Here is a 27,371-nt window from a genome sequence, read left to right as displayed (position 1 = left end):
CAAAGCAATTGACAACCAGAAGAGAAAAACTTTAGACTTCTCCGCAAGAAACATGAGTTTTGTTCATAGGGAGAGCAATCTTCAAGTTTTCCTTCAACTGTCTAACTGTCCAACAAAAAGCGCATCTTCGATTTGAAACAGACAAACTTGATATAGAAGACGAACAAACTACCACAGAAGACGAAAAGGACAACAACGCTTTAACCCGAGAGGAAAGTATATTTTGAGTTCTTGAAAGTCTTAAATTGTTCGACAAGTATTAATCCTAATCCTTTAACTGACTAAGTATCCCTTCACTCATTAAGTTCTAATCAAAAGTGCTTTAAATCATCAAACCAGTGCTTCAATCCCAGAAATTAACCAGTGCTTTAAATCATTCATTCAACCAGTATCCTTCTCCTACTCCTTCTCAAAGTTTAGAGCCATTATTTAACGAAATAACCGTGATTCTTTTCAGTGCTAATTCAATGTCTTCTCTTAATCTTAACTTTAACTTATGTTCCCACTCTTTACTCTGAAATTAGCGCACTTTCACATCTTTAATGTTCCTCCAAAGCTCTTAATCTTGTCTTAACTTTCCTCACTTTAACCTTTATCTCCATTTGTCTCAACTTAAACTTTATTTCCCTTAATTTCATTAATTGTCTTTAACTTAAATGCTTTCGTTCCAAAACTCTTTTCTGAGAAAACATAAATTGGGTGGCTCCAACAAAAATATGTTTATATCCTCATACTCGTGCAGATTATTTGTTTTATAGAAAAATTGTAAAACCCAGTTCTTTCTCAAAATTTTCATGGAAAATTTTCATAAAGTCCGGTAGTGTCACGCCCCTATTTGGTCCCTCATAGTTACGTGATGATATTCCTTAAAATATCCATAATTAAGTGCTTTATATTAATTAATATTCAGTTAGTTTCAAGGCCATATATAGCCAGTATTTCTATCTAGGCCTGTAACCTCTAATTTGTTTATGTTTACGAAAAACAACCGCAGAGTGACAGTTTAATAGCAAACATATCAAATGCCTAAAAGCCTCAATATTTACTTTTTGAGTTTCTTGCTGATAAATTCACATAATCAGTAAATAACTTTGTGAGAGATTATGTACTTGGTGAAGTAATTATTCTGATAAAGTAGGTGCTAATACGGAACTTGTATATGTACTTAACAAACATCAAGAGACGTACAAAAGCCGGAAATTGCCCAACTTGAAAATCAGTAAATATTTGCGAAGGACCAATACAACTCAAGGCACAAACCTGCGGAACTTACGATCAGCAGAACACCGGAGAACCAGCCTGACAATCAGTCGCTTAACATCTTATAAAACTTGATAAGACTTGAGAAACTACTTGTTAAAGTTATTAAATAATTATCGCTTAAATAATTAAAGATTGAACTGGAATTTCTCTTGAAACTTCTAAGTTTGATAGACTTTGTTAGAGTAGAAATTGAGACTGACAAAACTCTAAATACCCAAGATAAATAGTGGATATATCACGCATCTGAACCGCTCAATAAAAGGCTGTTACTAGCTAAATTTATTAAAATATATCCGCTAAAAAATCGCACTGTGAAACATCAAAATAAGACCGTGGAAAATGGCAATAATTATTCTAAATTATCTCCACAATTTACATCAATAACACCTCGGATAATTACTTTAAAAATCAGTGCGTAACAAATAGCTTTCAGTTTTTTAATATGACAATTTTTATCAATTTTTTTGATAAATTTTGCAATTTTTTCAGGTTTTTGTTGGTTTTTAGGTTTCTCAAGACTCGAGAAACCTCCTCTAGGGTTCAAAAGTAGTTACTGTATAACTAAATGTAATGAAAGTTGTTTCCAGATTTCAGCACCACGTATTTCGGCATTTTTTTTTTACAAAACTTGCAAATTTTTGAATTTTTTGTCAGTTTATTATCGCTATTGTCAGTTTATTTGCCATTATTGTCATTTATTTAGGTTTTTCAGCCTAACAAAAATTCTCCGTTAGGGTTTGATAATGAGTTACTAAAAAATGTATGTTGGTTATGGATAAGTTGATACTTTTATCACAAATTTTAGCAGTTTTTTTCAACTTCTAATTTTCAAGTTTTTTGAATTTTTTTGTCATTTTCTTGGTTTCTCCAACCTCAACAGCCACATAAACACAAAACCTCCTCTAGAGTTTGAGCATAGGTTACTGCATAGCTTCTAGATCTAATGGATGGGTTTTCAAGATTTTAAGATCAGCAATTTTTAAAATTATTTCCAATTTTTTCAATTTTTTGAATCTTTGACTTTTTATCATTTTTCTCCGGCACCTGGATCCTAGGGACCTGCTCCAAAGCTTCATGAACAGCTGTCGCATAGTTTCTAGATTCATGAAGTTTTTATCAATATTTTAATGACTCCAGCTTTAGCACTTTTTTGATAAAATATAATTTTTTAAATTTTCCAAAAATTATTATCATGTTCCAAGTTTATGGATGTTTTTGAGCCATTAAAACTAATTAAAGCTTGAAATAGTGAGTTTGGATAGTCTCTTAAAACAACGGAATGGTTTTGAAGATTTTAATGTGTTGAGTTTTGGCAAGATTTTGTTAAAATTTGCAATTGTTTTCAAAAATTTTTGAGTGTTTTTGTCCTTTTCTCAGTTTAACTATCATTACTGGCCAGCGATTTTTTTTTCTAATCTTGCAGATGGGTTACTTGACATAACTCAGGAGAGAAAAATTAATTGTGAACATTTTCACTGCAAAATCTGGAAGCTTTTTCATTTAAATTTTGCAATATTTGCGATTTTTTAAATATCAGTTTTCTATTTGATTTGTTTACTAACAAAGCTAGAAAACCAAAAGTTTAAGAGTCGAGTCAAGCTAGCGCTAGCTTCAATAAAACTTGGCTAGCTACTGACAAAGCCAACCGCTCGCCGGTCGTTTGAGAGCAATTCGCCCGACGTTAGTCGGTTATGTTATTATTGTCTTAATTGTCGTGATTAGAAATCTTATTGTAGTGGTTCTCTGATTCTTAAGTTTGAAGACTTTTTTTTGAATAATTTTAACTTTCCTGTCTTTTAAAAATTTTTATCTGCCGTTTGCTTTTGCGATCTTTTTGAGATCAGAATCATAAATTATCTGAGGGCAATTGATATTCCTGTCAGCTTTATCAGGCTATCAGTTTTTTGACCATCTTAAAAATTTCAGACTTATAACGTTACCAAACGTTTCCAATAATAAAATTTTGCTGCATTTTCTTTCTCTTGGTGACAGTGGTTTAAATTTCACCGATTTTTAGATCATACCCGGGGAGGTACTGAGTTTATGGTTAATACAAAAGGTAATGGCTTCAGCTTTTTGTGAAGTTTTGGCGCTTCGAGTCGCTTCCGGAATTCTTCCGGCTATCTTTTTTTTACCGGAAGTACTATTCGTTCTGACGCTCTTTTGACCTAAAAGCGAAAGTGAGGAAAATTGCCGTGTGAACTATTTTTTTCTGAGCGAGAGAAATTTTTGATCATGCGCTGCGCTTAATGAATGACTTTTTGACTTTGAAAAGCAGTTTTTGACTGAATGGCACAAATAGATAACCGTTTATAGCCGTTTTTTTGTGGCCCAGTTTTTTTGCTTGTAATTAATTGCTCTCAAACGAAGTTTGTAGCAATTATATTAGTCCGGTCGGTTTTTTATGCAATTTTTCGCTTGACCAATTTTTCGTCTGACGCTTTTGACTTTTCGTCCTCAAAAACGGGATAAACAGGTAGCGCCCAGCGGGCATCAATTGCTCTTAGAGCCTTTAAGCTCTGTTTCAGCTCAATCTATTTTGGAGACTTATACTTATACTTAGGTTGTGAAGGGCGGTTCTTAGAAGTTGAAGACACCCCCACTGTTGACCGGCCTCCCCCTATTGCCCCCCTCCACCGCGCTGTTGCCCCCCCACCCCAGTGTTGCCCCCCAATCAGCCCCCAGTGATACCCCCTTCCCGAGGCTAGCTAATGACAAAAAACCGCTCGATAAAAACGCAAATTTACCCCCACTCCACTGTTGACCCCCCCCCCCCCCCCCTATTGCCCCCACCGCGCTGTTGCCCCTCCCCCACCCCAGTGTTGCCCCCAATCAGCCCCCGGTGATACCACCCCTCCCCCTCCCGAGGCTGGCTAATGGCGAAAAACCGCTCGCTAAAAAGGCAAATTTATACTATTTTGCATTTTTCAAGCTTTTTGAAAATTTTTGACCATTTTTCTTTTTTATCGTTTCTAGGTGTCAAAGAACCTTTTCTAGGGTTTTATAATAGGTTACTGCATAGTTTCTAGTGGTAATGGAATGGTTTCAACATTAGTAATTTTTTGACAAAACGTGCTATTTTTTCAACTGTTTTGACATGCCCTTATTCAGGTCTTTCGAGACCCAGGGCCCAGAAAAAATCCTAAGGGGTTTCATAATAAGTTACTGACAATTTTTTAATGGCCATGGAATAGTTCTTGAACATTTTAATGTGACAAATTTTAGCAATTTTTTGATAAAACTTGCAATTTTGTCGTTTTTTAATTTTTTCAGCCTTGAGAGCCAAGGAACCTCCACTAGGGATTGAAAACAGGTTACTGAATAATTTCTAGATTAGATGGAATTGCAAGTTTGTAACATCACGTATTTTGGCATATTGTTGATATTTTTGCCAATTTTTTGCCATTTCTTTTTAATTTTTATAGGCATTATTCAGATTTTTTGAGCCTCAAGGGTCAAAAAGCCTCCGTTAGAGTTTGATAATATTTAACTGGACAAGTTTTGTTGGTCATGGATTAATTTTCAACTTTTTGATATCACAAGTTTTATCACAAGTATCATTTAATAAAAAGTTTGCAATTTTGAAGTTCTTTTTAATTTTTAGGTTTCTGTAGCCTCAAGGGCCACAGGTCTTCCTTTTGTGTCTGATAATATGGTACTGCATAAATTATAGATGTAATTGAATGTTCTTCAAGATTTTAATATCACGAATTTAAGGAATTTTTTAAAATTTTTGCATTTTTTAAGTTTTTGAATTTTTTCTGGCAAGAGGACCTGGGGCCTCCTCCAAGGTTCGATAATAAGCTGCTGCATAGTTTCTAGAGTTGATGGAATGGTTATGAATTTTTTACTGACCCGAGTATTCGCAATTTTTTGATAAAATTTATTTTTCAAATTCGGATAATTATTACCATGTTCCATGTTTATGGATCTTTATGAGCCTGTGAAACTATTTCAGGCTTGGAACAGGGATAGCGGATAGTCTCTTGGGACAATGAAATTGTTCTTAAGATATTAATGTCTTCAATTTTAGTGTGATTTTTTTAAAGTTTGCAATTTTCAAACTTTCAATTTTTTTTGTCCTTTGAGTTTATCGACCATTACTGGCCAACATAACTTTTCAGTTCTCGGAGATGGGTTACTTGACAAAAAATGATTTTAAACTTTTTATTACAAAGTTGAAAACTTTTTTATAATTTTGCGTTTTTCAGTTTTTTCTATATGATTTATTTATTAACAAGGTTAGAAAACTAGAAGTTGCAGTGTCAAATCCAATCATGGAAGATTTTCCTGTCTCTTTCTCTCTTTCGGTTAGGGTTTCTTTCCTTTTCCTTCTCGTTCACGTTTTATCTCTCTCTCTCTCTCTCTCTCTCGCTCTCTTTCTTGATCTCTGATCCTCATTATCAATGAGTTATAGTTGCAATGTTTTTATCATAAATGATCTAACAGTCACTTTTTTGGGAACCATTGTTAATTGCTCTCAAAAGCAATTTGTGGAAAATATATTAATCCGGTTTGTCTTATGCAATTTTTTGCTTGTCCAATTTTTCGTCTTACCCGGTTGTATTTGTCTTCAGAAACGTGATAAAGAGGTAGCGCCCTGAGGCCGACCGCTCGCCGGTCGTTTGAGAGCAATTCGCCCGACGTTAGTCTGTTATGTTTTGGTTTTTTGTAGAAATAGTTTTTATTTGGTCCTATTTAAATGTAAACCTCAAATTGATACGACAGTGTTTTGGAGAGCCGGAAAATGCGTTTCAAATTCAAAATTGGCACATATTTCTTGATTTTTTAATTAATTTTTGGCTTTTTTCTATTAATTTCTTTATTTTTGGATCTTTCAGCCGTCTTTTTATCAAAAATCGGTTAATATGACAACCTATTTCTTCTCCTCTAGGGTTTTATAATAGGTTACTGCATAGTTTCTAGTGGTAATGGAATGTTTTCAACATTTTAACATCACAAATTTTAGTAATTTTTTTGACAAAACGTGCAATTTTTTCAAATGTTTTAACATTTTTGCCCTTTTTCAGGTCTTTCCAGAACCAGGAGCCAGAAAAAATCCTAAGCGGTTTCATAATAAGTTACTGACAATTTTTTAATTGCCATGGAATAGTTCTTGAACTTTTTAGTGTGACAAATTTTAGCAATTTTTTAATAAAACTTGCTTTTTGAAGTTTTTTTGAAATTGTGTCGTTTTTTAATTTTTTTCTGCCTTAAGAGCCAAGGAACCTCCTCTGGGGTTTTATAATAGGTTACTGCATACCTTCTAGTAGTAATGGAATGGTTTCAACATTTTAACATCACAAATTTTACCAATTTTTTTGACAAAACGTGCAATTTTTTCAAATGTTTGACATTTTTCCCCTTATTCAGGTCTTTCCAGACCCAGGGGCCAGAAAAAATCCTAAGGGGTTTGATAATAAGTTACTGAATATTTTTTAATGGCCATGGAATAGTTCTTGAACTTTTTAATGTGACAAATTTTAGCAATTTTTTGATAAAACTTGCAATTTTTTGTCGTTATTTAATTTTTTCAGCCTTGAGAGCCAAGGAACCTCCACTAGGGATTGAAAACAGGCTGCTGAATAGTTTCTAGATTAAATGGAATTGCAAGTTTCTAACATCACGAATTTTGGCATATTTTTGATATTTTTTGTCAATTTTTTTCCATTTTTTTTTTCACTTTGTCATTATTCAGATTTTTTGAGCCTCAAGGGTCAAAAAACCTGCGGTAGAGTTTGATAATAATTAACTGGACATTTTTTGTTGGTCATGGATTAAATTTCAACTTTTTAATATCACAAGTTTTAGCAATTTTTTTAATAAAAAGTTTGCTATATGAAATGTTTTTTTTTAAAATAAATTCAGTGTTTGATAATATGGTAATGCATAAATTTTAGATGTAATGGAATTTAGATGTTCTTCAAGATTTTAATATCACGAATTTAAGGAATTTTTTAAAATTTTTGCAATTTTCATGTTTTTGATTTTTTTCCGGCAAGAGGACCTGGGACCTCCAAGGTTCGATAATAAGCTGCTGCATAGTTTCTAGAGTTAATGGAATGGTTATGATTTTTTAGTGACCCGATTATTCGCAATTTTTAAAGTTTGCAATTTTCCAGCTTTTTCAATTTTTTTTGTCCTTTGAGTTTATCGACCATTACTGGCCAACGAAACTTTTCAGTTCTCGGTGATGGGTTACTTGACAGAACTTCCAAGACAAAAAATGATTTTGAACTTTTTTTACGAAGTTGAAAACTTTTTAAATAATTTTGCCTTTTTCAGTTTTTTTCTATGATTTATTTATTAACAAGGTTAGAAAACTAGAGGTTGCAGTGTCGAATCCAATCATGGAAGATATTCCTGTCTCTTTCGGTTAAGGTTTCTTTCCTTTTCCTTCTCGATCAAGTTTTATCTCTCTCTCTCTCTCTCTCTCTCTCTCTCTCTCTCTCTTTGTTGATGCCGCACTTCAGCTGCTCTTATGTGGCGTAATGTCATCATCTCTGATCCTCATTATCAATGAGGTATAGTTGAAATGTTTTTATCATAAATGATCTAACGGTCACTTTTTAGGAAACCATTGTTATTTTTTCTTGAATCTTTCAGCCGTCTTTTTGTCGAAAATCAGTTAATATGGCAACCTCTTTTTGATAATTCATATATTCAACGTCTCTTTCTACCTCGATGTAATGTTGTTTTATAAAATTGTACATATGCCAATCCATCCGATTTTTGTTGTTTTTTTCCAATTTTTGTCAGTTTTTAGTTTGTATTTTTGTTTTAATTACTGGAATTAGTCTTTTTGTGCAACATGAGGGACTTTAATTTCGTTTCAATCAAAATTCAATTTTTTTTTGCGTTAAGTTTTTGAAAAACAGTTAAACTTTTTTCCATAAATGCAGTCTTAAAAGTTTTTTGACCATTTTATTGCAAAATGTTTCAATGTATAGTAAGTATGAATTCTGCTTTTTCTTATTTTGTCCTGTTCAGAAGGATCAATCTTGGATGACTCGTTGTCTCGGATGACTCGTTGTCTTTTCTGTGTCTCGAATGCTGAACAATGAAATGTATTCTTTTTTCTTGGTTGTTTTAGTTTGATTAACTTTCAAAAATCACAGCGTTCTTACATTGTGTCCATATGCCTCAAATTCTAGTTTGTATCATTCTAGTTTGGTCCTGGCACCTACTTCTGTATTTGCTATATTGATTTTTTCAGTTGTTAAAAAATTCAATGATTTCAGCTTTTTCTTAGATTTTCATTTCTTGTGTTTGCAATTGATTTCATTCAACATAAGGCAGTACTGAGAGTTGGCTAGGAAACCTTTTCCAAAATTTCCACTTGTTACTTTTTTCTGCCATTTTTTCCGGCCTTGTTATTGATTTTAAACGATTTTTTGCCTTTGCATTTTATTCTGTTGGTTATGTCTCTTCTATGATTAATTTAATTTTTGAATTAGTATTAAATTATGTTGTCTAGCAGATATACAACAAGGAAAAAGTATGTGTTGTTTTTGGCTTAAGTGCATTGATTGAAAATCTAATTGTAGTGGTATTCTGATTCTTAATTTTGAGCATTCTTTTTTGAAAAATTCAACATAGTTTATAAGATTATTATCTGCCGTTTGCTTTCGCGATCTTTTTGAGATAAGAATCATGAATTATTTTAGAGCAATTGATGCCCCGGTCAGTTGTTTCAGCCTATCAGTATTCTGGATTAGTATCCTTGTTTTTCTGACTTTTTTAACGTTAATAAAAGTTTTCAATAATATAAAATTTTGCCGCATTTTGTTTCTCTTGGTGACAGTGGTTTAGTTTTCATCAATTTTTAGATCAAACCTGGGGAGCTAATGAGTTAATGGTTTAATACAAAAGGTAATGGCTTCAGCTGCAATTACGGTTTTTTTGTGAATTTTTGAAGCTTCGAGTCGCTTCCGGAATTCTTCCGGCTATGTTTTTTATTTCGTCGTAGCGATTTTTTTTACGACCATATGACGTCACAACTACTTCAAATCTGCTTTTTGTTCATTCGTTCATGAAATTTCAACTGAATTGCGTGCGTGACGTCCTTTTCACTCTTTGTGGAGCGAGTTTTTTTGTGTTCATTTGCGCGATGAAGTTTTGGTCACACGTGGTCTCACTCCCAAAACTGACTTCCAAATTTTGAAATTGACTTTTCTTTACTTCAATTCAAAGAGATAAGGTTAAGTTAATGTGTGTCACACTAAATGAAGGTTATTTTGGAGCAGCTAAAAGAGGCAGCAATAAATTATACAGATTTTTGATCAAAATATAACATCTCATCCTTTAATGAAAAGAGCAGTTTTTGGTCTGTCTATTTGTTTTTTTTGAGACTGCAGATCTACGCAGCTATTGTGGCTATTTTCTGGCAATCTGCCAGCTATGTTTTCTTTTTCTGTTTCAATCCTGGTGTGCGTCAACGGCGGCTATTTTACGACAATCTGCCGGCTATGTTTATCAATTTATCATTTTTTGGATTTTGATTTATTGTGGTTTCTATATTCAACTACCACATTTCTTGAAGCCTCAAGCCTGTTGTTACTGCTGTCTACAGTTGATGTCCTTCAAAGATCATTGAGTGAAATATCGACGGTAGCTATTGAAACGCATACGCGTGATGTCCCTCTGTTTCAGTGTGTTGTGGAAGTACGCAATGAGTGTTGACATGCGAGATATTCTCTATCTTCATTGCCACCAAATGGGTACGTCACTTTCAATCTCTGCAACTATAGAACATAAATTTCTTTTCTGTAGTTTGTTTTTGGGTTTTTCAAACTCATTATAAAGTTAATAGGCAGTAAGTATTCTTGCCGGATTGTCATTGTGAAGAGAAGCGGATGTCAGACTAGTACTATCTGAAGCGGAAGTCATCATGTATAGCTTTTCACAATTAGACATTGATTATTCACATCTTGTGTTGGAAACGTGACAATAATGTTTTAAAAGCGGCTCCCAAAAAGGAATATCCGAATCAGGATTTAACTGTATCTGATGCACGACAATCGACATTATTCAATGAAAATATTTCGTCTGATAACACTACAAGCGCAAATGGCTCTACTCATGTCGCACCTCAGTCCGAATTGGATTTCGGTCAGATCAATGCAAGCCCATCTTCCCAAAAAACAGAAGGAAACACATCACACGTCGAGGATGAAGAAGGCGATATTTTAGTCCTAGTCGGCCACGATGGCGTTTCTTTGCCCCCAATAACGTTTCCCCCTTCGTCACAACCGGGGGGACATCTTTTGTCGTTTCTATCGTGTCTGGAAAACGCTCTTTTGCCCCAGGCACAACTGGAGCCTCCTCTGTGGACTCACAGGGGGAAGGGAAAGGTATTGGCTTGCTGTGAATTCAGTTGGGATAGCATGAAAAAGTTAATATCTCGATGTTGTCGCTTATTGTGACCATTCTGCATCTTGACATGTGATTCATGTTCGGCATATTTCCTTGAAGCGAAATTAGTGATGTGTAGTTTCCACCACTGCATGATATGATTTCGGTCAATAGAGTTATAAGATTGAGGTAATACGGGTAAAACGGGCAATCTAAGTGCCCCCCTCGCCCTTCCAGCAACGCCACCACCCAACTCATTCCACCCCACCCCCCCTTCCCCCTCCTCCCCCAACCCCGCACGCTCAGCTTGGACTTAGATTGACTTGCGGCTTAATTGTTTTGGAAGGATATGGCTGAAACCAATTGTGGACCAATCGAGGCAATCGGTCATTTGTGGTGCAAGCTGGTATTTTTGATCGGATAGGTGTGTGTCAAGAAATTTGTGTGTTTTTTTGTCAGAAATCTAGATAAACAGATGCACCATCATCTGTTTTAAAATTTCAATTTGCTCTCCAATATTTGTGGCGAATACCTGGGTATTGTTTCTTTTGTGCTCATTTCTTTATGATCATTTAAAACATTCACATGCACATTTTAAAATGCCGAAAGTCATTTTAAAACGTGCGCGTTTCTTGTTTTAAGCATGGTTAAGTGACTCTGCAGAAGTCACTTCGAAATTCTGACTTAATATCTCGAACAGCTTCGCGGTTCTCTGTAAAGGCCAGAAGTTCTCAGTGACTTCAAGCAGAGTCACTTAACCATTACTTAGGCGTCTGAACGATGTGATGTGACTTTTTCCTCAAAAGAAACGGAATAAACTGTGGGGAAATTAACTGTTGGTTCTGTTAGAGGTTTACTAGACTCAGGAGCTGAGCTCACTTTGTGTCCGAAATTCCGGTTAAGGCGCTCTTCAACACTTCGTTTGAGATTAATTCGTTCGATGCAGGTTTACCCAGTGGATTGATTCCAGAAATTGATTGAACTGTGTGTGGTTTTTTTACTGGAACCATTTCATCCAGGACTACAATAGATGTTATTTTTTCGCTAATTCTCGTTGTCTAAATTACTCTTAATCTTTTCTGCTATGCCCCCCCCCCCCCCCCCCCCCCCCCTGTATAAAAATCCATCCAATCTTCAATCTTTTACCGGTACCGAAATTTATGACAAAATGCCGGATCTCTAAAGACCAAAAAGTACATTGGGGGGATGCAAACAAAGACTGGGGGGGGGAAGCAAAACAGAAAAGAGCCAATTATTGTCCTTAATTTTGCGTACAAATAAAACAGGAAGCATTCAGTTTTTTTTATACACGTGTTCCCTTGTTTGAAGTAATGTAAACACTATTCATGTTGCTTATTCTCTCCTCTTCAAATTCAACTCAGTTCACCTTTGCTATCTACTCTTGCTTGCTTGCTTAAGTACCCAAGTACACATGCATTGTTGTGTTGTATGTATCTCTGCATGGTAGTAGTGTACATATAGTTTACTATGTTATCTTTCCTCATCTCGTCTTTTAACCATCTCCTGTTGTGCTGTGTACACATACAGGTACTGCACCGTAAGCCTGTTGACCATTAAGCGGTCTGAAAGTTGTACTTGGATTGAAAAAAGAGGGAGGTTTTTAAAACGCCCAGAATAGTTTAAGCGTGTATGGGTGGAGTGAAGCTGGGTATGCTTTTTGCGAGGCATTGATAGGAAATAGTTTTTAAGCACAAATGCGAAATTTATTGCATGCATAAGGTAATACGTGTTGGCTGCATGTAAATTTTGCGTGACAGGCTATCATGTCCCATAAATGAAGATGTATAGAACCATGGTGCTTGATAATCGGCCCTGGTGCACTGTGCTTTGTTTAATTTGTCATCCGGACTTGCCTTGTCTTTTTTTCCTAGTACACATACAAGCAAAAGCACATAAAAATAGCTTTTTAAATGATTAGTGTTTTCTGCATTTTGATGCAAATTAGGCAATTATTTACTCAATTTGAGAGGTGACTTCTTTTTTGTCAATTGGCTCTTTTCTAATCACCAGTGAGAGGGGAGTTTTAAAAAATTTTTAATCATTGAAGGAAAATATGAAGACAGCTAGTAAAGGAATTAAGTCAATACAAGTGAAAGTGGATTGTGAATTTAGATTAGAGTTATGATAATGTTTAGCCTGATGTCTTTCAAAAAGGTCCGATCGATTGTTAAAGGAACTATTTACTCCATTACTTTACATCAGAGCCATGAATAATGAATTTTCGCTGCTTATTATTAGTTTCTATTGGGCCGAAAAACAAACGAGCAGAGCAATTTTTGAACCCATTTATCAGTCATCATTCTACGTTTTCATGCCTGTGCTATGGGATAATTGGCAAAAAGAAATTCAGACAATTGAAGCAATTTAAACTCCGCGAATGTCTAATTTCCGTTGAATATTTGTTGATAGCCGCGTCAGAAATTCCAGGCGGCTATTATTGCGCTCTATTTTTACGACTCGAAGAGGAGTATTGGAGAAGTCCTTTTTTTAAATCAATTTTATTGGAGTGATTTTTGAAGCGGGAAATGAAACCCGTGAAAAAATTTGGAGTGGTTTTTGTGCTGAACAAAAGTGAAGAGCGGAGCGAAAAGAGAGTGGTTTTTGTTCATATCGCTGTTTTTGAGAGAGCGAGAAATTGATGTGTGAAAAAATTTTCTCTAAGCGAGCGAAATTTTTTTTGTTCACATGCGGCTTTTCAAAACCCGTTTTTTGTTAATTTTTTGGTTTAGAAGTCTGATTATGATATTGTGTGATGCTTAGGGTTGTTTTAATAGTGGTTCGTAGGTTTCTGGTCATTAATAAGAATTTTATACCATTTTGCTGGTTTTTCAGCTATTTTGCTGAATTTTAGGCAAATTTTAGCATTTTTTTGCGTTTTGTATTGTTATAATGCTTTGTATGGGCCTTCAATAGACGCACGTTAGTTACTGAGCTTTTAGGTACCAAGTGATTACATTTTCTTAGGTTTTAAACAATTTTGTGGTTTAGAAAAATGACAATAAACCGAAACATATTGAATTATTTTTCTTAATTTTTTGATGTTTAATTGCTCTCAAACGAAGTTTGTAGCAATTATATTAGTCCTGTCGGTCTTTTTTTATGCGATTTTTCGCTTGACCAATTTTTCGTCTGACGCTTTTGACTTTTCGTCCTCAAAAACGGGATAAACAGGTAGCGCCCAGCGGGCATTAAGTGCACTTAGAGCCTTTTAGCTCTGTTTCAGCTCAAACAGTTTTGGAGTCTTATACTTATGGTGTGAACAGCGGTTCTTAGAGGTTGAAGACCCTAGCCGCCCTAGGTGTCAAGGAATCCACTCTAGGATTTGATAATAGGTTATTGAATAATTTCTAGTGGTAATAGAATGGTTTCAACATTTCAACACTGCGAATTTTTTGCATTTTTTGATAAATTTTGCAAATTTTTTCAATGTTTTTGAAAATTTTTGTCGTTTTTTTAAGTTTATCCAGCCTCAAGAGCCAAGGAACTTCCTCGAGGGTTGAATAATAGGTTACTATGTAGTTTCTAGAAGTAATGGAATCATTTTCAAGATTTAAACATCACGAATTTCAGCATTTTTTTGACAAAAATTGCTATATTTTTAAAATTTTTTGACATATATTTTCATTATTCAAGATTTTTCAGCCTCAGGGTTCAGACAACCTCCTGAAGGGTTTGATAATACGTTGCTGCATAGTTTCTAGTGGTAATAGAATGTTTTTCAACATTTGAACATCACGATTTTTAGCAATTGTTGGATAAAACTTGATTTTTTTTTTCAAATTTTTCAAAATTTGTCATCATCTAAGTTCTTCCAGCCCCAAGAAACCTCGTATAGGCTTTGATAATAGGTTACTGAACAATTTTTATTGCGATAGAATAGTTTTGAACTTTTTAATATCACAAATTTTATCGATTTTTTAATAAAACTTATGATTTTTTCAATTTTTTTTTTGAAATTTTTGTCATTTTATTTGCAGTTGAGTCCTTTTTTGAGTTTAACGATTAATATTGGCCAACGAAGCTTTTTAAGTCTTGCAGATGGGTTACATGACAAAAATCCAGAGGCAAAAAATGTTCTTTGAAAATTTTCGTCACTGCGAAGTGTGGAAAGTTTTCTTCTGAATTTTGCACTTTCAGTTTTTTATATGATTTAGTTACTAACAAGGCTAGAATCTCATGGAAAAAATTTCTAGCTATCTCTCTTTCTCTCTGTGTGTGTTGGTTGGCGTTTCTTTCCTTCTCTTTCTCGCTCACGTTTTACCTCGCACTCTCTCTCTCTCTCTCTCCTCAACTCTTTTGTTGACTTCAGCGGCTGTTATGTGGCGTGATAATATCGTCTATTACCCTAGCCTCACGCCTCTTCAATCAAGCGAAAGCTAACCTCACTAAACAGTGGCTAGGTGCTGACAACCGCCCGCCGGTCGTTTGAGAGCAATTCGCCCGACGTTAGTCGGTTATGTTTTTCGCTTTTTTTCCAAACTTAGAGAAATTTTTCAGCCTATTCGACTTTCTTATTGTTTTAGAAGTCTTCCAGTGCTATATTTGCTCCAATTAACGTTTTTAAGGTCTATGTGCTCCCGTGAAATAAAGAAGCTCATTTTTTTCTATGATTTTTTAAATGCCCTTGGTGTTCTTCAATTTTTTTATAGCATTTGGGGATGCATAAAGTCCAAATTAATTGTTTTTCATGCGTTTTGATGATTTTGATTTTAGTTTTCAGTCATTTTGTTAAAGATAATTGAGTAGCTTTTATGAAGAGTTCCGCGAATTTTCGTGTTTTTTTGGAATTTTTGCTGAAATCTTCTGATTGTCTGCTCTTTGCTACCTTTTAGTGTTTTAGCTTTTGATAGGAGCTTTTCTAGGTTTTGTTGGAATATATTTAGTGCGCTTTTCATTGACAAATATCACTAACTTTTCTCTTTTTTTAATCTCTAACTTTTTTTCTTTTTTTGTTCTTCGTTTTTACTTTTTAAATAGACAATGATTTGGATTGGTGGACACTTGACCAGATGTAGTACTAAAAGTTGTTTGAAATAATTATTTGAATTCAGCATAATGGTATTTGATTCATAATTTGTGGCCAATTTTTGTTTTTTTTACAGAGAATATTTTTGGTTTTGTTTTTCATTTCCTTTCTTTTACCTTCGTTTATTCTACTTGAAAATTGCAACTCAATGTAAAAATTTTATCACGTGCTTTATCGTCTTTTATGATCAGTTAATTTTCATTTTCTGGTTTTAAAGTGACAAGGGTTATTCAGTAGGATAAGCATTATGTTAGTTATTGTGGTCAATCAGTAAAATAAGTTTTATGATTGTTAGGGGCGTTAGTTTTTTCCTTCGAGTCGTTTCCGGAATTCTTCCGGCTATGTGTTTTACAATTCAAAGAATGTGTTTTTTTTCTTAGATGTGTTCAAACATTTTTCAATGACTTTGATCTTTCAAAACGGGATAAGCAGATAAATCTCAGCGGGCATTAAGTTTCATTACAGGCACAAAGTGGGCTTTAGTAGTCTTCAAGTGCTTAGAGTGGTGCAGCTGCTGGGATGGCCTTAATTTAAGGTTAAAAGGTCATTTTTAAAAGTTGATGAAGGCCTTTTGTGAGACAAAAATCACTTGCTATGACTATTTTATGAGTACTAATTGGTACTAGAAACACAAACGCGCATAATAATATTAATTTATGCAATTTTTTTTCAAGTTTTTTTGAAAATTTTTGTCATTTTTTGAGTTTTTCCAGCTTCAAGGGCCATGGAATCTCCTTTAAGGTTTGATAATAGGGCACTGCATAGTTTATAGTGATAATGGATTGGTTTTCAACATTTTAATGTCTCGAATATTAGCATTTTTTTGATAAAGTTTGCAATTGTTTTTAAGGTTTCCTAAAATTTTGCCAATTTTTGAATGTTGTCCATTCTCCAGTATCAGAAAACGGATTCTATGATCTGATAAAAAGCTATCGCTTGTTTGTTAGTTTCAATGGATTTGTTTTCAACAATTTAACCTTTCGAATTTTTGAGTTTTTGATAAAATTTGCAATTTTTTCAAGTTTTTTCAAAAAATTTTCAAATTGACTATTGCCTGGAAATGGGGTTAGTGGATAGCCTCTAGAGATAGAGAAATGATTCTGAAGATATTAATATCACGATTTTCAGCAACATTTCATTAAAGTTTGCAATTGATTTCATTTTTAGTTAATCGATCTTCAAATGCCAATGAAATTTTTTCAGGTCTTGCAGATATAATACTGGACCGATTTCAAGAACAAAAATTGGCTTTTAACAAATTTTTGAAATAGATATACTTAGGAGGATCAAATTTTGACTTAGGGGTAAAAGCTTCAGGAGTTTTAGCATTGAGTATATTTGTTTAGTTTGTTTGATTGTTTTAGTTTCACAATTTTTTGAGATGATTTTGTTTATATTTTGGCTGGCATTGTTCAATTGATCTGCTGGTCAGGTTGAGTACTTCTAAGTTTTTCATTCAGTTCTTTGAAAAACGTTCCTAATTCCTGAGTAATAGTCTTGAATTTTAGTGTCGAATATTAATTTCCTTGTAGAGCAAATGTGTCTCATAAACATGGCAGCCCGAATCTAAGCCAAAAAGTCTAGCGGTCTATTAAAAAGCTAGTGGTCGATCTGTCAAGCTTATTCTTTAGTTGTTTCAATTCATGGTAGGCCACAAGCGTGTATCGCGGCTATTTTCCGGCAATCTGTCGGCTATGTTTAGAAATTCATCTGATCACTGTCACAAGATAAATTCGATTCAATTTTTGTTTTTCAATAGCCGCCATCAGCCATTTTTAGGACTCGAAAAGGCATTCGGTTTTCCGTTTTTCCGACTCGACGAGGAGTAATGATGAGCTAATTTTTTGACTCGAAGAGGGGTGTTGATGAAGCGTCTTATCAATATTTTTTTGGAGTGTTTTTGAAACAAACGTCGAGCACGTGAAATGGAGAGGAGAGATTGATTTTCTATTAATGCTGCGTTTTTGAAAGAGAGAGAGATAGAGAGAGGGCGAGAAAAGTAGGGGACGAAAATTTTTCCTCCAGCAATTTAAACTTGTACCTGTCGAAAGAAAGATCAGGTATTTTTGATGTTTAGCACAATACGGAACCTTTAATTTTGTACTGCAGAAAAAGAATGTGAATTTTATGTCTTTCTTGCAAATTTTAACCGATTGGTTATGAAAGTAATTTAATTCTCATTTCGGAAAAAAATGAAACCTGTTCGCTAAAATTTTGCTCGTAATTCCCAATGTTTTCTTTGAGCTCTGAAAAGAAAAAGGTTAACTATTTATAGCTTTGGCGTTATCAAAAGTATGTTTCATGGCTCATCAGTTCCGAAAAATTCTTCTTAAATCAGATAGTATTTTCCACAATAAAATTGCTAATAAGTGGGCTGGTGGTCATCAGTCCCACTACGAGAACAATCCTGAAGACTACTTGAAATGTGATGTGCTTGGAGACAAGTGTATCGCACGAGCCTGTCTGGGCTTGGATGTGACTGCAAACGCCGATCGAATGTGCTCGAATACGCCTGGAGGTGCTCTAACTGCGACAAACTGAGTTTATTTGGTATTCTTGAACAAATAACTAAGAAACTGGATCGTACTGACGTCATTGAAGCTAAGATGGCTTTCATCAGGCAGAGAACCATCCCCAACTTGGAATCAAGTGCAGGAAAGCAGAATGCTCAAATTGCTCAGAGCAAACCAACTGTACTTGATAGACCAGCTTTCATAAGACGTGATCTCCGAAACAAGTGTTTCATCTGAAAAGAAACGAAATAGATCGACGTTAGTCCAGAAACCTGTGAATGTTGTGCTTGGAAAATCCAACAAAGAAAATAGTGAAGGCCTGAAAGGTGTCAAACCTATTCCATGGAATCTCCCACGCTTGCATTACTTTTTTAGTAGAGTCGATAATAACGTAACCGAACAACAAGTTAATGACTACTGTAAAGAAATAAACATTGATTTAATTGGAATATGATTGTTACCCAGCAAGCGCCAATGCCTAACATCGTTCCAATTAGTTGCGAAAGAAGAATGCAAATTGAGCTTGGAGGATCCTGAAACTTGACCGTAACATATACTATGACGATGTTTTCTCAATGAAGGAGCTCGAACATGGATTCGGACACTCAACTCGTCTCCTGACTCTTGACAGTTACGGAAACCAATCAAAGCTGGCCTCTGGAATGCAAGATCTTTTTGTAACAAGCATGCTTTTCTATCAAACTTTACTCTTGCACATGAAATTTCACTGTTCTTCATAACGGAAACTTTGTTATACCCTAATTGTGCCAAGTCCCCCAAATTACTCATTCTATGGTCTAAACAGGCCAGAAAAGGCTGGAGGCGGCATTGGTGTCTTCTATCTCTGCGTTTTCTCTATTAAAGTACTGAAAGAATGGATAGACTAAAGTTTTGAGCTTGTCATTAAAGATTTATTGACAGATAGCAGAAAATTTGTTTTTGCTTTGCTGTAGAGAATTCCAGGAACATCAATTCTCGAGTTATCGCAATGTTTCTCTGACGTTATCTCAACCTTTCTACCAAAGTGTTTGGACTTCTACATTCTCGGTGATTTAAATATTCACGTTAACAAAACTTTGCCTGCTACTAATATGTTGGTCTTGTTTGGAAGAGTTTGTAGATTCTGCAACTCATGTAAATGGGAATAGTTTCCGGTCACTATTGTCCGTTATTTACTCTATCTATGGATTAACCTAATGGTATCACAAGAATAGGTGTCACCTGTAAATGCAAGATTGTTAACGTGGATGCTTTTCTTGAAAACGTCATGAAAGATGTTAATGATTTTTCAAGTGGTCTGCTACTGCAACAAGACTCCTCCTCGAATATTGTTGATGTTATACAAAACTTGCTCAAATCGTTGGAAATCCATATAAATGATGTTGTGCCATGCAAAGCGAAAACCATGAAAATAGGGAAACTGAGACTCGTGTGGCTTCAGAAATACTTTTCAATCAGTTTGAGCACTTCGAAAGTGTTTGAAGGCAAACTAATGATTGAAGGAAAGACGCAGAGTATGCAATTATTGAAGGAAAGACGATGCAATTTTTTCAAGGTTTCCTAAATTTTTTGTCAATTTTTGATATTTGTCCAATCTCAAGTATCAGAAAACCTATTCCACGGTCTGATAAAAAGTTATTGCTGACTATATTTGGTATTCTTGATCAAATAACTACGAAACTGGATCGTACCGACGTCATTGAAGCTAAGGTGTGCTTGCAGCAGGCAGAGAACCATCCACAACTTGGAATAAAGTGCAGGAAACCAGAATGCTCAATTTGCTCAGAGCAAACCAACTGTACTTGATAGACCAGCTTTTGTAAGACGTGATCTCCGAAACTAGTTTCTTCTGAAAAGAAACGAAAAAGATTGCCATTAGTTCAGAAACATGTGAATGTTGTGCTTGAAAAATGCAACGAAGAAAATAGTGAAGGTTTGAAAGGTGTCAAACCTATTCCATGTGACCTCACACGCTTGCATTACTTTTTTAGTAGAGTCGATACTAACGTAACCGAACAAATTATTGACTACTGTAAAGAAAAAAATATTGATTTAACTGGAATAAGATTGTTACCCAGCAAGAGCCAAGACCTAACATCGTTCCATTAGTTCCAATCGTTCCAAAGAAGAATGCAAGATGAGCATCGAAGATCCTGAAACTTGGCCGTAACAGCTAATACTATGACGATGTTTTCTCAATGAAGGAGCTCGAAAATGTATTCGGACACTCAACTCGTCTCCTGACGCTTGACAGTTACGGAAACCAATCAAATTTGGCCTCTGGAATGCAAGATCTGTTTGTAACAAGCGTGCTTTTCTACCAAACTTTACTCTTGCATATTAATTTTCACTGTTGTTCATAACGGAAACCTCACTGAAGCAAGATACTTTGTTGTACTCTAATTTGACTAAGTCTCCAAATTACTCATTCTGTGGTCTAAACAGGCCAGAAAAGGCTGGTGGAGGCATTGGTGTTGTCTATCTCTGAGTTTTCTCTATTAAAGTACTGAAAGAATGGATAGACCAAAGTTTTGTGCTTGTCATTAAAGATTTATTGACAGATAGCAGAAAATTTGTTTTTGCTTTGCTGTAGAGAATTCCAGGAACATCAATTCTCGAATTATCGCAATGTTTCTCTGACGTTATCTCAACCTTTCTACAAAGTGTTTGGACTTCTACATTCTCGGTGGTTTAAATATTCACGTTAACAAAACTTTGCCTGCTACTAATATGTTGGTCTTGTTTGGAAGAGTTTGTAGATTCTGCAACTCACGTAAATGGGAATACTTTCTGTTACGCACTGATTTTTATAGTGTTCCTCGTGGTGTTATTGAGGTTTATATTAGAAGTAATTAACTTGAATAATTGGCATTTTACAAGGACTTATTTTGGTGTTTCACAGTGCGATTTTTAGCGGATATAATTTGAATAAAATTAGCTAGTAATAGCCTTTTATTGAGCGGTTCAGATGCGTGATATATCCACTAGTTTGCCTTGCATTTTAGTGTTAATTTAGTCGCTATTTCTTCTGTAACTAAGTTTATCAAACTTGGAGGTTTTCAAGAGAATTTCCAGTTCAATCTTTAATTATTTTTAGCAAGAATTGTTTAATAATTTTAACAAGAAGTTTCTCAAGTTTTATCAAGTTTTTATAAGATGATAGGCAACTGATTGTCAGGCTGGTTCTCCGGTGTTCTGCTGATAGTGGGTTCCGCAGGACTATGCCTTGAGTTGTATTGGTCCTTCGTAAATATTTACTGATTTTCAAGTTGGGCAATTTCCGGCTTTTGTACGTCTCTTGATGTTTGTTAAGTACATATACAGTTCCGTATTAGCACCTACTTTATCAGAATAATTACTTCACCAAGTACATAATCTCTCATGAAGTTATTTACTGATTATGTGAATTTATCATCAAGAAACTCAAAAAAGTAAATATTGAGGCTTTTAGGCACTTGAAGTGTTTGCTAGTAAAACTGTCAATCTGCGGTTGTTTTTCATAAACATAAACAAATTAGGGGTTACAGGCCTAGATGGAAATACTGGCTATATATGGCCTTGAAACTAACTGAATATGAACTAAATTATAGCACTTATTTATGGATATTTAAGGGAAAATCATCACGTAACTATGAGGAACGAAATAGGGGCGTGACACTACCGGACTTTATGAAAATTTTCCATGAAAATTTTGAGAAGGAACTGGATTTTTACAGTTTTCTATAAAACATATAATCTGCACAAGTATGAGGGTATACATTTGTTTTTGTTGGAGCCACCCAATTTATGTTTTCTTAGAAAGGTGTTTAGGAACGAAAGCATTTAAGTTAAAGACAATTAATGAAGAGAACAAAGTTTAAGTTGAGACAAATTGAGATAAAGATTAAAGTGAGGAAAGTTGAGACAAGATTAAGAGCTTTGAAGGAATATTAAAGATGTGAAATTGCGCTAATTTCAGAGTAAAGAGTGAAGACATAAGTTAAGGTGAAGGTTAAAAGAATAGCGGGAATTAGCACTGGAAATAATCATGGTTATTTCTTTGAATAATGGCTCTAAACTTTGTGAAGGAGTAGGAGAAGGATACTGGTTGAATGAATGGTTTAAAGCACTGGTTTATGTTGTGGATTGGAGTACTAGTTTGAACTTATAAAGCACTGATTTATAGAACTTAATGAATGAAGGGATTTTTTAACTGTTTAAAGAATAATACTTGTCGAACTATAGAAGACTTTCAAGAATTCAAAGAATACTCTCCTCTCGGGTTAAGGCGTTGTTGTCCTTTTCGTCTTCTATGGTAGTTTGTTCGTCTTCTATATCAGGTTTGTCTGTTTCAAATGGAAGATGCGCTTTTTGTTGGACAGTTAGACAGTTGAAGGAAAACTTGAAGATTGCTCTCCCTATGAACAAAACTCATGTTTCTTGCGGAGTTTTTCTCTTCTGGTCGTCAATTGCTTTGTCCAGGTGGTTGTCAGTCGTAATGCTGTCGTCGGGAGTAGGAACTACAGAGATGCATGTTACTCGTGCAATACTTTTCCGCCTTCTGGCTTTCCTTGAAGCCTTTATGGATTAGTGCATTGTATCGATGCATAGTAGTTACGTCACTCTATCTTTGCTGGATGATATGTTTTATGTCAGGCTGCTCACTCTGTGCAAGACCAGGAGCTTTTTTCGTTTATTGTCCTTCATTTGGACGCCTGAGGTCCTGTTCGGGGAGAAAGGAAAATTGTCTGAGAAAAACAATTTTCATCACTTTTTGCACGAGCTCTTCAGTTTCCCTTTTCATTGTCTTTCACTAGCTTTGGCAATTTGTCTGCCTCTCGAGTATAAAATGAACGGAAACCTGTGGTGCTGTATGTGCAGTTCATGGACAGCAATATGTTTTATTCTCTGAAAGTTTGGCTGAAAGTTTCCCTCAGCGGGCAGATATCCAAATGGAACTCGATATTGTAAAACTTTTGCAATATTTTTGGTTTTGCGACCAACTATTGCTGTTATGACATGTTATGGTGGTTCCTTTTGTTCGTTCGACTACTGGATTTAGACTTCTAGGTCTCTTTTTCTCAATATGGCACTTATTTATGTGATATTTACTTGTTTCAGCTGCTCTCTACTTTTAGGTCGTGTGGTGATGTGTGTATTTATTGATAATACTACTAAATATGGTGTTTAAACATGTTGAAGTGTGGTTATTTGGTTGAATGATGGGTGTGTGATGATGGGGATAGTGGTTGGGGGGGGTCGAATTTTGCAGTCTTTACATGTTTTTTCGAGTTTTTCAGATTATTTGTTGTCAGTATGTGCTTTAATATTACTGTCGGCCCGAATAATATCACTCTGGGGTGCTGCGGCAACGGGACCAGGTATGTATCAAGGAACTGGGTTCACTGGTCTCGTTTGCGGCACCCAGAGTGTAATATCAATAATAGTACAGCAGTAGTTAATAGCTTAGAAGATGGAGGAGATGGATGGGACTGGGACTCAATATTATTATTAGTATTCATATTATTATTCTTATTATTCGGGATTGTTGGGATGTGGAGAAGGAGGAGGAGAGGAGGATGTGTGGGAAGAAGGAGGGAGAGGGAAGAGATTGAAGATCAGGAAGATGAGGGAGGAGTTGAGTTGGAGGAGAGGGCAGTTTAACTAGTTATTTTTATTTATTTATTTAACTTATTAACTGACTTGTAGTTGTATATGTTTAGTTGTAGTTTGATGTAATATATCCTATACTGACTAATATACTTGGTGCTACTATTGTTTAATAAGGTGCTACTAATATCATAGTAATTAGTATATATCAAGACTTGTTTTTGTGAGAGGAATTGAGGATATAAGTAGGGGATAAAGGAAGAGTTAGTGAGGTGTAGTAAATAAGTGAATGGTGTAAGTGTGGTCAGAGTGATAATGTGTGTTTTACGTCTTGTGTTGTTAACTATTAGCGGTCATTATGGCAATGAGTATTTTAACTGTTGTTGTGCCAAATTAATCGAATTTTAGTGCTATTTTGAGGCAGTTTATGTGTTTTGATAGCATTTATTCAGTTTGGATGATGCTGAGCGGTACTTGACTCGTTCTACTAGGACAAGGGGTCAGGCTGGTCAGAGTACTAGTGGTGGTGGTACCGTAGCTGAGGATAGCGCCGATGAGAATTGACTAGTGTCGGTGCAATTGTAGTCATCATGTAGTTCAATTTCATTTATAAGTGAGTTTTTACTTGTTATTTGGCAATTGTAGCTTTGATAGTTGGTTTTTACTGTTGGAACTAGGAACTGTGGTGTGTGTGAGCATGTGGTAACATTTTAATTGCGGTGTGTGTCTTTATAATGACATATTGGTGAAAGTGAAATTCTGGTGACATAACGACTTTTTTGATTTTTGAGCATTAACTTTAATTTACTTGTAAATTATTGATCATGGACTGGTTCTAATGGTTCTAGATGCTTATTCTGTTTGTTTGCAGCACTTTTGTGTAATTTGAACTGGTTTAGAAGAGTATTTGGTACTAATTTTCACATGTAATTTTTTCGTAATTTTGGCCATTTTTCTGCATCAGGGCTGGTGTTGCATATATGTGAATTTTTCAATTTTTATTGAATTTTGGGCAAATTTTTTGGCTTAGCCCACTCAGTAGACATTGGTAGGGAATAACTATGCTATAAATTCAGGTTTTTCGGCACTTTTTGGTCAACTTTGTCGCTAATGTATGAAAAACCGAAAAATGCGAAAAATTGAGGGCTCCAGCGTCACTCAATTTTTAAATTGCTCCAATCAGGCTCAAAATTGGCAGGTCGCTTCTGTGGCTTAAAAAACCCTGCAGCGCAAAAATTTGGCGCAATTTAAGCTTTTTTCGCAAAGTTATGACTGTTTTCGTGATCTGAACCTGGCTATTTTTGAATCATGAAATTTCGGTCTGAATAAGTCGTCACTGTTCATACATTATCGGTATTGGATGGTTAAAATGCTACTGTCGGTGCTTGGTACTAATGTATATTAGTGAATTATAGGGTTTGAAGCTATTTATCGGGTCAGAACATTGATTTTTTCGTCCAAAATGATAATTTTTAAGCGTGATTTTTCCACTATTTGAGCTTCTTCGAGACATGTGTCAGTCTGGTGATTCTCTAGTGGCCTAAATCAGGTGCTAACTGTTAGTTCTGATATCTGTGGCTATCAGGGGTAGCATTTTGGTATGTTTGAAGTTGAATAACTTGTGTTTTGTGCCGGTTTTTCTGTGATATTTACTAGATTTTTACTTGTGAAGCATCATGTTTTGTGCATAAGTTGACATAGATTGGAGATCGTTGATTTTTGACAGTAATTGTAGGTCATACTAGTGAGTAATATGTTGGTAGCAACTATTGGTGCAGTTTAGTGCATGATTTGACTTTATTATGTGGAGTTTTTCACTTTAGAATTTCGGACCAAATTTCGTGAAATATGTGCAATTTTCGATTTTTTCACTTTTTTCAACATTTATGAATTTCTATGCGATTGTATGGATTTATTAGGCTTAGACAACTACTAGGGAGACTGAATATTGGATATGGGCTCATAAATCAGCTATTTGATACTATTTTTCTGGTCTAAATCTGTCTCTATTTTGGCAAATTTGAGAAGAGTTTGGTAGGCTTCAGTTTTTTTACTATTATTTCAACATTTTAATTAACAATTTTCGATATTTTTGATATGGACGTGTAAAGATTGAGCATGCGGATGTTTTAAGCTAATAATATCAGGTTTTCTATCAGTATTTCGGATTTTATGAACTTGTTCGTAAATTTTCAAAAAGTCTCCAAAATTGAGGGGCCCAGCGTCACTCAATTTTTAAAATGCTTCGATTGAGCTCAAAATTGGTGAATCGCGTTATCGGCTCAAAAAACCCTGCAGCGCAAAAATTTGGGTGGTTTTGACTATTTTTTCACGAGTTATCACGTTTTTGCTGCAGTGAACCTGGGTTTTTTGAAAAGGCTCAGATAGGGGATAGGTTATTGGCTATGAGGCTATGAAAAACTTGTTCAAAATGATTGATATTGCTGTGGTTGGACTGCTCATGAGTTGGGCTAACTGAATGAACAATAAAATTGGGCATGTTCAGGTATTAAGATGCATTTTTGATTAATTTTTCTTGAAATTACACTCGATTTTTTGTGATTTTCGTTACTTCGGCAGTCTTTTCTCAGCTTGTATTGGCACTAGGGGGCTGGGAGTGCATATTCTGAGAGATATAGATGTGGGAGTGCTGATGGTATGGTTAATTTTTGTCAGAAGTTAATATTTTTGACTCTAGTGGGAAATAACTGGATTTTTCCTGACAAAATTGTGGCGTTTTGAGAGCTTATTTGGGTTTAAGTCTTCAGGGTTGATACTGGGACGAGCCTGGACTGGTTTTTATGGTACTGCGAGGCTAGTGGGGGGTTGCACTAGGGTTGTAGGGGGTATAGGTGGCTTCAATCAGGTCATGTGGGAAATTAAATGACAAAATTTTTGAAGCAGTGAATTGAAGCAGAAGCGCAATTTTCGTTTTTTCACCATTTTTCAACATATACTTGGAAATATTGGGTTTTAACGGTTGTTTGAGGTTGTACCATGTGGGTGGCAGTTGGGAGTAGCTACTGGGGGCATTTAGGACAGTTTTTGGCATATTTATGGGGTATAGTTTACACTACATTTTAATCAATTTTAACGCACTTTGGTAGGGTTTGGTATTTTTGCCATAACTCATTTTTTATTGATTTTTGACGGGATTTTTGGGTACTGGGATATCAAGCGTGAGCAGTAGGATGGTCTAGGGCTATAAACTGTGTCAATTGGGTTTTTTTGTGGGAGTTATCATTGAATTCGAGCGGATTCGAAAAGTGTCAAAAATTGAGGGCTCCAGCGTCACTCAATTTTTAAAGTTCTCCAAATCGCTTCAAAATTTGCATGTCGGTTCCTCGGCTTGAAAAATGCTGCAGCGCAAAAATTTGGGATGATCGGGGCATTTTTCACAATTTTATGACTATTTTTCTGAAGTGAACCTAGGATTTTCGGAAGGGTCAATTTTAGGCTAAGTTTTTGGTACTTAGAACGGGTCGAATGGGGTCAATTATAGCTGGAATCGCTTTTACTGGATAAGGGCTTTTCAGAACAATAGGTTAATCCAGGTTCAGACAAATAGTTCTGGAGATATAACAAAATAACTAGGATTTGAGGTC

The 27,371-nt window shown here is 35.2% G+C and overlaps 1 protein-coding gene across 1 annotated transcript in view; it reads left to right on the top strand.

Annotated features, from left to right (window-relative positions):
• LOC142341328 (small G protein signaling modulator 2-like) overlaps positions 1 to 27,371 on the top strand; it is a 318,101-nt gene that overhangs the window by 81,633 nt on the left and 209,097 nt on the right. Inside the window, exons 5-6 of the mRNA XM_075392253.1 lie at positions 9,916 to 9,983; positions 10,228 to 10,616. Coding sequence (XP_075248368.1) covers positions 9,916 to 9,983; positions 10,228 to 10,616 — 457 coding nt within the window. The remainder of the gene's footprint in view (positions 1 to 9,915; positions 9,984 to 10,227; positions 10,617 to 27,371) is intronic.

Source organism: Convolutriloba macropyga, chromosome 6 (assembly GCF_964194025.1).
Source record: "Convolutriloba macropyga chromosome 6, txConMacr16.3, whole genome shotgun sequence".
Classification (NCBI taxonomy): Eukaryota; Metazoa; Xenacoelomorpha; order Acoela; family Convolutidae; genus Convolutriloba; species Convolutriloba macropyga.
This window is presented reverse-complemented; position numbering and strand designations above follow the sequence as displayed.